General features: G+C 43.9%; 1 protein-coding gene across 5 annotated transcripts in view; it reads left to right on the plus strand.

Moving 5' to 3' along the window:
- NPNT (nephronectin) overlaps positions 1-14924 on the plus strand; it is a 138506-nt gene that overhangs the window by 115913 nt on the left and 7669 nt on the right. For all 5 annotated transcript variants that reach the window (XM_075350403.1, XM_075350429.1, XM_075350420.1 and 2 more), the window contains 3 exons: positions 1695-1781; positions 8351-8449; positions 11493-11752. In XM_075350403.1, the coding sequence (XP_075206518.1) occupies positions 1695-1781; positions 8351-8449; positions 11493-11752 (446 nt within the window). The remainder of the gene's footprint in view (positions 1-1694; positions 1782-8350; positions 8450-11492; positions 11753-14924) is intronic.

The raw sequence follows: 14924 nt of genomic DNA on the forward strand, positions 1-14924 counted from the left end.
TATATATATATATATATATATATATATATATATATATATATATATATATATATATATATATATATATATATGAGACCACTGGAAAATAGTCAGTTTTTCAGATTTTACTCTTTATAGGTATATTTTTGAGTAAACTGTAAATTGTTGTTTTATTCTATAAACTACTATTTACAGAAAATAAATACAAAATTTATTGCTTGGAAATTCGGAGACATGTTGTCAGTAGTTTACAGAATAAAACAACAATTTACAGTTTTACTCAAAAATATACCTATAAAGAGAAAAATCTGAAAAACTGACAATTTTGCAGTGGTATCTTAATTTTTGCCAGATCATATATATATATATATATATTTATATATATATATACACACACAATATATAGTTGTATAAAAGTAAATCATTAAAAAAATGACATAGCGCTCCACGATATTTTTGATTCTCAGCACAGATAAAGCGGACGGCTACAGGCTGCTAACCCCATCTTGCCTGTCTTTACCTTGGCTGGCAATCAAAATACAGGGAAGCCCATTAATTTTTTTTAATTATTTAAAGAAATAATTAAAAAAAAATGTGTGGGCTCCCGCTGTATTTTGACCTGACCCGCTCCTGTGGGGAGATTGTGCGCCGTGATGCAACACTCACACAATGACAAAGTTCAGTTAAAAGGACCTTCGATGACGTCATAGTCATGTGACCAGTCTGTAAGCCAATGTCTGTACAATAGAACAAGGTAATGGAAAAGATCCAGCTGAACTCCAATGTTGACCTGAAGAAGGCGTCCCGCCGAAACGCATCGTATGGCAATTATCCGCCATCTACTAGTGTGTACAAGCTTGTGTCATTATCTGTAACATGGATATTTTTTAATCTAAGAAATAAAGAAGAATTTTTATTTATCCGTTGGCGTTCATCTGGATCTTTTCCATTACCTTCTTCTATTGTCCATGCGGCTTGCTGCCGTGATCCGTGCTGTCCATCGGATTTACCTGGAGGACCTATACAGGCTTGTCTCTGCAGTAGTGAGCGTTTTTTCTCCGTCTGTGTTCTTTGTCAAAAAATGTCTGTACAACATTCACACCAGACTAGTCACATGGCTATGACGCCATTGAAGGTCCTGTAAGTCAGTGCTGGTTACTGGCGGCACAGCAATGATCAAGCAGAAGCGGCAGGGAGGCAGAGTCTGGAGGACGCATCGCGGGACCTGTAAGTATAATGACAATGTTCATTATTAACTATATTCTTTATTTTACAGCCCCCCCCGCCCCATCCCATAACTGTAAAGCCCAAGATCGGTGGTCGGACGCAAGATTGTGTTATCTCGATCCCGATCTTTACAAAACGATCGGGCGAGGCTCCTGATCATCAGGGGGATTGCCCATCACTAGTAACAAGCACTCGACCATCATAGTGTTCACTCATGATTTTGGGTACTGAACATTGTACTGCTAGACTATCACTATTGTGTTACCATAAGGTGTTAATGCATAAAGTTTTTGTGAAAACAACCATGAAAAAAAGCAATAAACGCAGAATAAAATTTCCATAACCTCTATTATCTTCGTTGTGTGCAATGACGTCATACATAATAAGATCATTATGGATAAACCACTATCCCAGCTTTATTTTTTGTTTTCTTTTTAATTTGTCCCATTTAGCACAGAATTACAGGAACCTCTCTCTTTATATTACAGTTCCACACCATCAAAATAATATCGTTGACCAATTTGATGTTGAGAGGGGGCTGAGTGCTGATGAATATGAAGAAAATGATGATCCAGGTAATAATATATAGTAATGTGAAGATATTGTTCATCATCTTACTGTGCCTAATCCAGTTATGTTTGTATCCGGTACTTCCATATTAGTGTCCAATTCAGATAAATACGCAAGTAAATAACCAGAAGCACGACTACAGAAATGACTGGACATCCTTGTTTTACTAACCACATTCTTGGAGATAGATGTTATGTACCTTGGCTTTTCATTATTTAATGTATACTTTTCCTGTATATTTGGAGGATTAGCCATTAAAACATAATTATTCTGTGAATTATTCTGTCAGTGCCTAATCATGCATTGCATAGGCTGCAGCGTTCATTAATGAGTGCTGTGTGCGCGTGGCGTGCTGGCAGTCTGACAAAAATTAAAGGGCCATCGGTTGGCAAAATAGGCCGGCACCCCAATCACTGTATTCCCTGGGAATCTTTCCATGGGCTTGAGGAAGTGATGAACAGTCAGTTTTTGAGGTTGAAGTCTTGAAAGCAGAAAAAGGAACTCTGGAACTTTCACAAGGGCCAAATTGTGATGGCTAGATTGCTGGGACAGCACATTTACTATAGGGATGATCCTGTAAGATGTTCTCAGTATGCAACTGGTAGTACCTCACAAAAGTGGTCCTTCATAGGCTCATTGAGGCACATAGGCAGGGAGGGTAGACTAGCCTGTTATTTTGATCCCACAGAAGAGAACCTGTTCTACAAATTCCTGAAAAATTACCGCTGACTGTCATAGAAAGCTGTCATAGCACAGTGCAGTGCAGTTTGCTGAGCATGAGGCTACTGTATGTTCACATTCCTTATGCTGGACTCTTATCCACTGTTGAAAGCACCCGCAATGTGTACATCAGCATCCGAGCGGGGCCATGGAGCAATGGAAGAAAATGACCTGGGCTGCACAATCAGGTTTCTGCCAGGCACATGTATCTTATTTACTTGGGAAGATATAGCACTAGGATGAGAATTTGTAATATGGAGATTGATAGAAATATTTTGTGCAGAAATCCTTGGATAGTAACATTCATGTGGATATTACAATGCCCCATACTGTCTACCTAAACATTGTTGCAGTAACTGTATACAGCAGCAGTATAAGCTAATGTCAGTGGCCTCTTTAAGGTCGAAAATGTGCTTACAACCTAGTTTTGAAAGACATTTAATTATGACCTATTATCAGGTCAAGTGTCCAGTTTTTGCTCTTATAGTCTGGTCCTGAGTTTTATGAATTTTGGTTGTTTCAAATCCGCCATACGGCTACAGAGATCTGAGCCTTTTTATTTAGTGATACTTAATTTTGTTCTTTAACAAGGGAACAGTGCTCATACACCCCAGAGAATGTGTTAGCTACGCCCCTTTGGTGAAAACCATAAAAATAGGAATTACTACTTACCGGTAATGATGTTTCCAGGAGCCAACATGACAGCACGGTAGGAGTTGCTCCTTTGACCTTTACAGGGACAGGAAACGCAAGAGTTTAAAAGCCCCTCCCCATCCCCCTTTCCTCAGTGTTTTTCCTGTCCCTGTACAGGACGGACGCAAGTCTTACCGTCGGAGGTATGGGGTCCAGGCGGATCGGGGGGGCTTGCTCTCTCCTTCCTGCCAGTCAAGCAGCCCCTGGCCGACACTTCTGTTGCAGAGGTCCCTCAGCCGACCGGTGGAGCGAGATCTCCCGGTATCCATGCCGCTTCCCTCAGGTGAGGGCTCTCGGCAGACCGCTGTTGCTGCCGGCCATGGGGCACTTCCGGGTCTGCGCAGGCCTTGCGTTCCAGCATGACTCGCACGCTGACGCATGCGCCGTGCGGAGATCACCGCATTTTGGTCGTCGGACGTGCGATTCTGGCATTTTGGGGACTGCCCAGAGCTGGCGCGTAGATTCTGCCCTCTTGGTGCAATTTGCGGGCAAGAACCGAGGGAAGCCTGAGTCTAAGACACCTCTGTCTCGGTGGGCTAAGTCCGCTATTTCAGCTATTTGCCAGTCCGCGGGTCGGGACCTCTCAACTCGCATTAGGGCCCACTCCGCCAGGGCTCTGTCCACTTCTTGGGCGGAGAGGGCGGGGGGGTTCCTTGGAACTGATTTGTCGTACGACAGCGTGGTTGGGTCCCCACACGTTTTGTGCGCATTATACACTGGGCCTTCTCAACGATCAGCACATGTTGTTCAGTAGAAGGGCTTTACAGGCTGTGGTCCCCCCCTCATAGGGATTACTTTGGCATTCTCCTACCGTGCTGTCATGTGGCGTCCTGGAAAATAGGAATTACTACTTACCGGTAATGATGTTTCCAGGAGCCAACATGACAGCACGCTTATTTCCCTCCCGTCTGATTATGTACCGTGTGTTGTACGTTCTGCATTACTAAAATGGTGTTATCTCCCATCCTGGTGTGGTACTTGAAAAATCACTGAGGAAAGGGGGATGGGGAGGGGCTTTTAAACTCTTGCGTTTCCTGTCCCTGTAAAGGTCAAAGGAGCAACTCCTACCGTGCTGTCATGTTGGCTCCTGGAAACATCATTACCGGTAAGTAGTAATTCCTATTTTTATGGTTTTCACCAAAGGGGCGTAGCTAACACATTCTCTGGGGTGTATCATGAGCCTGCTCTGCATCCTCCATGACAGGAAAACCTACAGAAAAAACACTGAAACACAGGTTATATAAACAATAATATTTATTATTGAATCAAATATGTAGAAAAGATTAAAATACAAAGATTATGAAAAAAGGGGGGAGAGGGGAGGAGGATGCAGAACAATGATGATACAGAATAACCCCCAATGGTCACCCCGGACTTGTAATCAAAGTGTATGCAAATACAGTTACAATCAATGCAAGTAATGTTAGGTATACTCATGGAATGATGAAACCGAATTAGTCCATGTAGTCAAAAGGTCATATAAAGCCGTAGGTGTGTAGGAAATAAGGAGCATGAATATTTAATCCTATAGGCTCAATTTTTCCCTAAATAGATCTCTAGAGAATCTGGTAGATACTCCTCACTAAATTAGAAAAGCTATTTTAAAAGGATAAATTCGGTATACATGTGACCATGTGCATACAATGACAATTCCAACAGTAGATGCTGAAGCTGTAGAAAGAGTTCTTCATATACTGTATTCAAGCTAGGCTAGTGGATATAATCACACCAAAGCAATTTTAGAAATGTATAAAGCACTATGTGCAACCCCTGTCAGGTGGAGCTGAGATGGAGTGCACCACAATAAGATAGGCTAGTGCCTAAGAGAAATTACTTAAACATGTGGGTACTGAATCATATCAACATGTATATAAGCAATATGGAAAAATACGTGTATTCAGAGAACACTCCATATGTGCTTTTTCTGTAGGTTTTCATGTATATATACACTGGAACAATCAATATGTTCTCTTGTTTATTGAAGTATCCTCCATGACAGGTGGAATACAGAGAATACAGAGCCGTCCCCCGGTACCCCGGATTTATTACCTGGTTCTGCGACGTCAGGGTCCATTCCCGCCTTCAGTGCTCTGTTCCGGAACACCTGCTGCCTCCCAGGTTACCGCCAAGTTCCGAACCCGGAAATGCGGTGATCTCCGCACGGCGCATGCGTCAGCGTGCGAGTCATGCTGGAACGCAAGGCCTGCGCAGACCCGGAAGTGCCCCATGGCCGGCAGCAACAGCGGTCTGCCGAGAGCCCTCACCTGAGGGAAGCGGCATGGATACCGGGAGATCTCGCTCCACCGGTCGGCTGAGGGACCTCTGCAACAGAAGTGTCGGCCAGGGGCTGCTTGACTGGCAGGAAGGAGAGAGCAAGCCCCCCCGATCCGCCTGGACCCCATACCTCCGACGGTAAGACTTGCGTCCGTCCTGTACAGGGACAGGAAAAACACTGAGGAAAGGGGGATGGGGAGGGGCTTTTAAACTCTTGCGTTTCCTGTCCCTGTAAAGGTCAAAGGAGCAACTCCTACCGTGCTGTCATGTGGCGTCCTGGAAAATTAGCACTAAGGCGGGCTTTGCACACTACGACATCGCAGGTGCGATGTCGGTGGGGTCAAATCGAAAGTGACGCACATCCGGAGTCACTTGCGATGTCGTAGTGTGTAAATCCTAGATGATACGATGAACGAGCGCAAAATCGTCATCATCGTATCATCGCTGCAGCCTCCGACATTTCCATAATGCCGGGGGAGCGACAGGTACGATGTAGTTCCTCGCTCCTGCGGCAGCACACATCGCTGTGTGTGAAGCCGCAGGAGCGAGGAACATCACCTTACCTGCCTCCCGGCTGCAATGAGAAGGACGGAGGTGGGCGGGATGTTTACATCCTGCTCATCTCCGCCCCTCCACTTCAATTGGCCGCCTGCCGTGTGACGTCACTGTGACGCCGCACGACCCGCCCCCTAAGGAAGGAGGCGGGTCGCCGGCCAGAGGGACGTCGCACGGCAGGTATGTGCGTGTAAAGCTGCCGTAGCGATAATAATCGCTACGGCAGCTTTCACTATATATCGAACGTGCGACGGGGGCGGGACTATCGCTGCAGCATCGGTAACACATTGTTACCGATGTTGCAACGTGCAAAGCCCGCCTAAGAGGACTAAGCTAAGAGACCAATATATCTGAAACCGTACAGCACATTTCACTGAAACAAAAAGCATGCTAGTCATGTGATCAGCGGGTGTAAAATAAGAGTAAAAGCTGTCCACTTTTGACCTGGTGACAGGTTCCCTTTAATCATGGCATTTCAATTATTTTTAGTCATAAGCTGGAAGTTGCCCCTTACTTTATGGCTTTATCCCAGGCCACACAAAGAAGTTCTGAGGTTGCCATTTGTCAAGTTGGCCTGTAATGTCAGGATGCCTTGGGCGAGAATCCAGGAAGCACTGAGCATAGTAATATACAGTGCCTACAAGTAGTATTCAACCCCCTGCAGATTCAGCAGGTTTACACATTCGGAATTAACTTGGCATTGTGACATTTGGACTGTAGATCAGCCTGGAAGTGTGAAATGCACTGCAGCAAAAAAGAATGTTATTTCTTTTTTTTTTTTTTTTTAAATTGTGAAAAGTTTATTCAGAGGGTCATTTATTATTCAACCCCTCAAACCACCAGAATTCTGTTTGGTTTCCCTAAAGTATTAAGAAGTATTTCAGGCACAAAGAACAATGAGCTTCACATGTTTGGATTAATTATCTCTTTTTCCAGCATTTTCTGACTAATTAAGACCCTCCCCAAACTTGTGAACAGCCCTCATACTTGGTCAACATGGGAAAGACAAAGGAGCATTCCAAGGCCATCAGAGACAAGATCGTGGAGGGTCACAAGGCTGGCAAGGGGTACAAAACCCTTTCCAAGGAGTTGGGCCTACCTGTCTCCACTGTTGGGAGCATCATCCGGAAGTGGAAGGCTTATGGAACTACTGTTAGCCTTCCACAGCCTGGACAGCCTTTGAAAGTTTCCACCCATGCCGAGGCCAGGCTTGTCCGAAGAGTCAAGGCTAACCCAAGGACAACAAGGAAGGGGCTCCGGGAAGATCTCATGGCTGTGGGGACATTGGTTTCAGTCAATACCATAAGTAACGTACTCCACCGCAATGGTCTCCATTCCAGACGAGCCCGTAAGGTACCTTTACTTTCAAAGCGTCATGTCAAGGCTCGTCTACAGTTTGCTCATGATCACTTGGAGGACTCTGAGACAGACTGGTTCAAGGTTCTCTGGTCTGATGAGACCAAGATCGAGATCTTTGGTGCCAACCACACACGTGACGTTTGGAGACTGGATGGCACTGCATACGACCCCAAGAATACCATCCCTACAGTCAAGCATGGTGGTGGCAGCATCATGCTGTGGGGCTGTGTCTCAGCCAAGGGGCCTGGCCATCTGGTCCGCATCCATGGGAAGATGGATAGCACGGCCTACCTGGAGATTTTGGCCAAGAACCTCCGCTCCTCCATCAAGGATCTTAAGATGGGTCGTCATTTCATCTTCCAACAAGACAACGACCCAAAGCACACAGCCAAGAAAACCAAGGCCTGGTTCAAGAGGGAAAAAATCAAGGTGTTGCAGTGGCCTAGTCAGTCTCCTGACCTTAACCCAATTGAAAACTTGTGGAAGGAGCTCAAGATTAAAGTCCACATGAGACACCCAAATAACCTAGATAACTTGGAGAAGATCTGCATGGAGGAGTGGGCCAAGATAACTCCAGAGACCTGTGCCGGCCTGATCAGGTCTTATAAAAGACGATTATTAGCTGTAATTGCAAACAAGGGTTATTCCACAAAATTTTAAACCTAGGGGTTGAATAATAATTGACCCACACTTTTATGTTGAAAATGTATTAAAATTTAACTGAGCAACATAACTTGTTGGTTTGTAAGATTAATGCATCTGTTAATAAATCCTGCTCTTGTTTGAAGTTTGCAGGCTCTAACTTATTTGCATCTTATCAAACCTGCTAAATCTGCAGGGGGTTGAATACTACTTGTAGGCACTGTATTTACATCATGTGTTACCTAGATAACCCTCCTTACCTCTTCTTTTAACCACTGCCATTTACCTTGCATTGACTTAAAAATAACACAATAACCATGCTACTTTTCAGGAGTTTTGGTGCACAGCTGTAACTTTGACGATGGTTTGTGCGGCTGGATAAGAGATAAAGAGAATGATTTACATTGGGAACTGGTCAAAGACGACTCAGGTAAGATGTTTTACATTTTCTCACTATCAGTGGCGTAACTAGAGTTTGATGGGCCCCGGTGCAAAGTTTAGACCTGCCCCCCCCCCTCCACGTACACAGACACTTGGGGTACAGGATAATGACGCTGACACTTGGCTCTTTCCCTCAGCACCCAGGTTTCCCATTATCTGAAACCCCTCTTTCTGTCAGCACCCAGCTTTCCTATATTCTGATATCAATCTTGTCCTTGGCAGCCAGCTTCCCCATGCTCTGCTATACAGCTTTCCCTCAGCACCCAGTAGTCTATGTATAAGATAGCCCCCATAGTCCTCCATATATTATAATGCAGCCCCATAGACTTTTATATTGTATCATGCAGCCCCATAGTTCTCAAATGTATAATGCACCCCTATAGTCCATGTATAAGATGTCCTTCATATCGCATTATGCAACCCCAGAGACCTCCATGTATAATGCACTCCTATAGTCATGTATAAGGTGTCCTTCATATTGCATTATACAACCCCAGAGACCTCCATGTATAATGGACCCCTATAGTCCATGTATATTGCACCCCTATAGTCATGTATAAGGTGTCCTTCATTTTGTATTATGCAGTCCCATGCTTGTCCATGCATAATGTACTCCTATAGTCCATGTATCCTTATGTCCTTCATGTTGTATTATGCAGCCCAATAGACCTCCATGTATAATGGAGCCCCATAGACCCCCATGTTTAATGCAGCCCCATAGACCTCCATGTATAATACAGCCCCATAGACCTCCATGTATAATGCAGCCTCATAGACCTCCATGTATAATGGAGCCCCATAGACCTCCATGTATAATACAGCCCCATAGACCTCCATGTATAATGCAGCCCCATAAGCCTCCATATATAATGCAGCCCCATAAGCCTCCATATATAATGCAGCCCCATAGGCCTCTGGCCACTGTGTACTCACTGATTAAAAAAAACAAAAGTCCTCACCTCACCTTGTTCCCCCACTGCTCTGGTCAGAGCGTCCTCCCGTCCTGCGCTTTTCACTCTGTGCTCTCAGCACAGCAGTCGCACAGGAATGATGTCACTGCGCTGAGACATCAAGTGCAGGCACAGGGGGAGAATGATGAAGCATGGAGCAGAGCATACCGCTCGATGTTTCATCATTACTGGGTGCCATGATGGGCGAGATGGGCCCGATGCCGCTGACACCGGGCCCCCCTGACTCACGGGCCATATAGCGGCCGCATGGTCTGCCACAGAACAGAGCAGCTGCTCTCTCACTGAGAGGAGCCGGCTGCTGATCGGCAGGGTGGGCGCCGGGCCCCTAACCTGCCAAGCCCGGTTGCAATGGCAACCCCTGCGACCGCGATCATTATGCCCCTGCTCACTATGTGTTTACCATGTCACTTGAACACTAGAAAGCTCCATCAGTCAGCTTTCTCAGCATATTCCATCACGATTACTGGCAAGATTACCTAATTTTACTATTTTAATGTCCACAATTAACTTATTTCCTATCCTAATTAGTATCTGCTCCTGGTCACTTCCCTTAACTCTTATATACATGTGCACGCTCAGCTCGGGAAAGTTTTCATGAGTTTTGTATGGGGAAAAGAGGGTAAACCACTACCGGATATCTCTGGCTTCAACTTACTTTACCTAACAACACCTGGATCAGGCGGTCAAATTAAAAATGTCTGATTCCTATCTACCCTGATATTATCTATCAGGTACTGGTGGACACAGGCGGAAGAGGATCCCTGTGCAAGAACAGTGATTGGGTCCTTTCCTGTCCAATAGCTAATTATAATGCACAATTCTACCTGCTTTGGAGATAGAAATGGGCCCCTTACCTCTTGGGCCCTTGTGCAGCCGCACAGGTTGCACCAATGATATGTTCGCCCCTGTCAGGGCAGAGTCAGGTAGCCCAATACACATTACAATGATGGCTGGGCCAACTGAAATCGTCAGGCTCGGATGACTTCACTTAACCCTAGATGGTGCATTTTGTCCCAGCCTTAACGAAGAATAGTATGTAGGCTCTCAATCCTAATCTGAGGTATAAGCTACTTTTTAGATGTGATGTCATGTACATCTATATTTTAAAAAGACATGGTATATATGCAGTGATTTTTTTTTTTTGTTAAATTACCTTGACACTTTAGCCTTACTGTTATATGACGTAAAAATAGAATATAATGTTTGTTAAGAAAGAATATAGTAGATTTTGTAATGTATTCATGATTGTGAATGTTTATGTGATTAGGTTCGCACATTCCCTAATCAGGAGCAGGGTTTGAGGTCTGATCCAGGTTTTGAACACAGACTAAAGACAAATACCTGGTTGCATACTAGTAGAATATACCCTCTGATGGTCTTACATATGTTTGTGTATTATATGATGTGAGCTAAACCATAGAGAAACTCAATTCTGGTGACAGATGCTGAGCATAGTTAAGCTGTTATTATGCAGGTCTCATGGTGCCTGTGCGGTGTAGATCTATTGTTAGCGCCTCATACGTGACAGTTACAGAACAGCGGTTTTTAACCTAAAGTTCAGAAATCAAATTATGGGTTATAAAGACATTTAGAGGTGTCCCCTGCCATTTCCTCTCTAAATTTGTATTATGTACTGCCACCTCATAAATTATATAGTAATCATATTAAAAGGAAATAATTTATGACAAGTTCCCATTTCCATATCATTATATTTGCAGCGGAAAACTTCATTTACTGATAACAACGGAGTTAATATAGTTAATAAAGACTAGTGCATTGTTAATGGGAGAGCTAGCGTAAGTCACTGACTTCATTTGCATTCCGATGAAAATGAGCGACCTGTAGGTATTTTTCTCCCTCTTAAGTTGCTTTCATATTGCAGAGGGATTTATCTGTCCATTCCCAGCAGCCATAGTGAACATTTCCTAATTCTGCCATATCGTGCATATTAGAATACAATGAAACCTATATACTGTAGTTAAGTAATTTTATTAGACAGCTCTAATATACTTCTCATCTTGAATGATCACTATATGTCACGATTATCATCGCTCTATTTAGGGGGAAGATATTTAACAGTCATGGAACCAAAGGGGACGTCTGGGAAAGTGGCACGTCTGGTCCTTCCACTAGGACACCTTTCATATTCTGGAGACCTCTGCTTATCATTTAAACGCTTTGTGTCTGGAGAGAAATCTGGTAAACTTCAAGTCTTTGTAAGAAGATCAGGTATTCATGGTCCTGCTGTGTGGGGAAGAAATGGAGATAGTCATGGATGGGGCGAAACACACATCACTTTGCCTGGGACAGGTGTCAGAAGTGTAAGTAGACTTAGCCAGTATTGTTCTTCCTACTTATGTTCGCATGGTATATTACTAACAGCCCATATCATATATTCATGTCTTACACACTGTTGAACATTTATCTATGTCCATGGTGGCAAATATGATAAAAGTCAACTGAAGAAAACTATTGTTTCTAGAAATATAAAAGATCAGTTATAAAAGTATGTGGTGTAAGCTAACATCATTATGGCTGTAGCAGCACAACTCCCGCAATTTCTTTTTTCCCAATCCCTTTGGTACAACCCCTGGCAAAAATTATGGACTCACCTGGTTCTGAGGATGTTCATTCAGTTGTTTAGTTTTGTACCATGTCTGTGATCTGCTTTTTTTTTTTAAAACAAAAGTAAAGTCATTTCAAATGGCAACTTTTCTGGCTTTAAGAAACACCAAAAGAAATCATGAAAACATAATGTGCTAGCCAGTAACGGTTACTTTTCAAGACCAAACAGGGGAAAAAATTATGGAATCACTTAGTTATGAGGAAAACAATTATGGAATCACCCTGTAAATTTTCATTCCCAAAACTAATATCTGCATCAAATAAGATCTGCTCGTTAGTCTGCATCTAAAAAGGAGTGATGACACCTTAGAGAGCTTATAGAAACAGGAGGACAAAACAAGAGTGTAGTGCAAAAATTGATACATTTTAATACAAAACAACTGGCACAATGTAAAAGTCGGCAGCAGACTACACACTGCGTGTGTATAACAACAATTTTGTGTTATAAAGCATATAATAAATATACAGGGTAAAACTAGCAATCTGGATGTTACTGGCTGCAGATCACAATGTCCTTAAGGCAAGAGAGTACTACAAATGCATAACCCAAAAACATGAATATAGTAGAATGTAACAGTTACAGAAGAGGTAGTACTACAGGTGCCAAGTTAACTAATACATGCTTGTCAGTAATCATTATGGATCCAAATAACACATGATTTTAGCAGCAGAGTAAAACGCAGATTATGGGCAGCGTAATCGGTAGCATAAAAGTAGGCATACCCATAATTAACACACAGCCAGGTGGAGAGCAGCAGAGAGTTCCCCCTGGAGCAAGGACCCCGATGTACATTTCACAATCACAAAGATTTTAGATCATTTCATCAGGGGGAGAAGGTGGAACGCCATACAGAAGCGCTGTGCTTTTAAACATGGCGCTCGGTCGCTCCTGCTACTCCACCCACAAAGCGTCAGCGCGGGTGCACCAATCGCAGCCGGTTATCCGGACATCGTCAGCAGTCAACGCCCCAAATGGTAGTCCGCATGCGCGGAAACGGGGACGCGTCACCCAAAGTCCGCCCATGCGCACAGGCGATAATGACGCCGGAGACGCCGGGCCAGTATACGCACAGATGCAGCCGCGCAGTGAAAAAGGGGGAGGAGGAGCAGGAGCGATCAGGTAAGACACATCAATAAATAAACCAAATAATCGCGAGCACAGGTGAAAGAAGCCATAATCCCATGATATAAAATCACAAAGTCTTCAGTAATCTGCTTCATGAAACATCCCAAATATGGCTCACGAGGAATATAACAAATAGATATGTCCATAAAAAGCAGCCGATGGCATGAAGATATAAGTTCCAGAGTGCCAGAAAAAAGTGAGTTTATCTAGAATTTAAAAATAGACAGAAAAATATGATTAAAAACAAGGCACAAGAAAGTAGGGAGATAACAAGGAGGAGACGCTCATCGTAAAAAGGGCGCAAAGCTAAGATGTTTGTTTAATCCCTTAGGGGACAGTGTTCCTAACATATAAATCCAGCGTGTTTCACGCTGGGCCAGAATTTTACATACATTCCCACTCCTTGCACCCCCTTGAATGTCGTCGATACCCCTGATTTTCAGGGATGTTGGGTCACAATCATGGAAGGCATGAAAATGGCGAGGGAGAGTCTTAAAGGTGGAAGTGTCAACCACTGTCCGGGCCGCAGCAATGTCCCTCACATGCTTCCTCACACGTTTGCGCAGCTCTCTACTGGTAAGACCCACATATATCATGCGGCACCCACACATGGCATAATATACCACATTGCTGGTCCCGCATGACACATAGTGGCGGATATTAAAGCTGCGCAAACCATCAGCAGAAGTGAAGGAGGAAGTGCGAAGGACTTTGCTGCAGGCCAGACAATGGCCGCAAGGGAAACAGCCCTTAAGGGGAGTACCAAGATCCAAAAAGGTGGTAGGCTGACGTGCAACATAGTGGCTCCGAACGAGTATATCACGCAGGTTACGTGACCTGCGAGGCGTCATCAGGCGGTTTTTGGGCAACAGGTCACGTAAACTGGAGTCAGAGCGTAGAACGTCCCAGTGCCTGCTCAAAATAGATTGCATATTGGACCATTCCTAGTTGTAGGTGGAAATAAAACGAACTTGACCAGGATCTGAGGAATTACTGGTATTAGCCGCGTTTTCGTATAGTAGGGTGGACCGAGTGGTATGCTTCGCCCGTAGGTAAGCTCTCTTGATGCTCCTATTACTATAGCCCCGTTCATGAAACCGAGTTTTCAGATCTGCCGCTTGCTCCTCAAACAACAGGTCCGAGGAGCATATATGTTTCATTTGTAAAAATTGGCCCGTCGGGATGGCCCAAATAGTAAATCGATCATGGGACGACGAGGCATGTAAAAGGAAATTTACCGAAGTCATCTTACGAAAGACGTCGGTCTGAATAACCCCTCTATCATCAATTCTGATGTCAATATAAAGAAAATTCAGATGTCTGGCATCATGCCTGTGGGTTAACTTGATATTTAATGAATTCATGCCAAGTCGGCTCATGAAATCATCACGTTGCTCCGTCTTGTCCGCCCACAAAATAAACAAATCGTCAATGTTGCACCAAGTGGACTGACATGAACCATGGCCAACACGAGAGATGTTAATTGAAACAAAGGAGAGGATTATCAAACTCTTAAAAGAGGATAAATCATCGCGCAATGTTGCAAAAGATGTTGGTTGTTCACAGTCAGCTGTCTAAAATCTGGACCAAATACAAATAACATGGGAAGGTTGTTAAAGGCAAACATGGTAGACCAAGGAAGACATCAAGCATCAAGACAGGATACTTAAAGCAATATGTCTCCAAAACAGGAAATGCACAACAAAACAAATGAGGAACGAATGGGAAGAAACGGGAGTCAA

The sequence above is a fragment of the Anomaloglossus baeobatrachus genome, chromosome 1 (genome assembly GCF_048569485.1).
Source record: "Anomaloglossus baeobatrachus isolate aAnoBae1 chromosome 1, aAnoBae1.hap1, whole genome shotgun sequence".
Classification (NCBI taxonomy): domain Eukaryota; kingdom Metazoa; phylum Chordata; class Amphibia; order Anura; family Aromobatidae; genus Anomaloglossus; species Anomaloglossus baeobatrachus.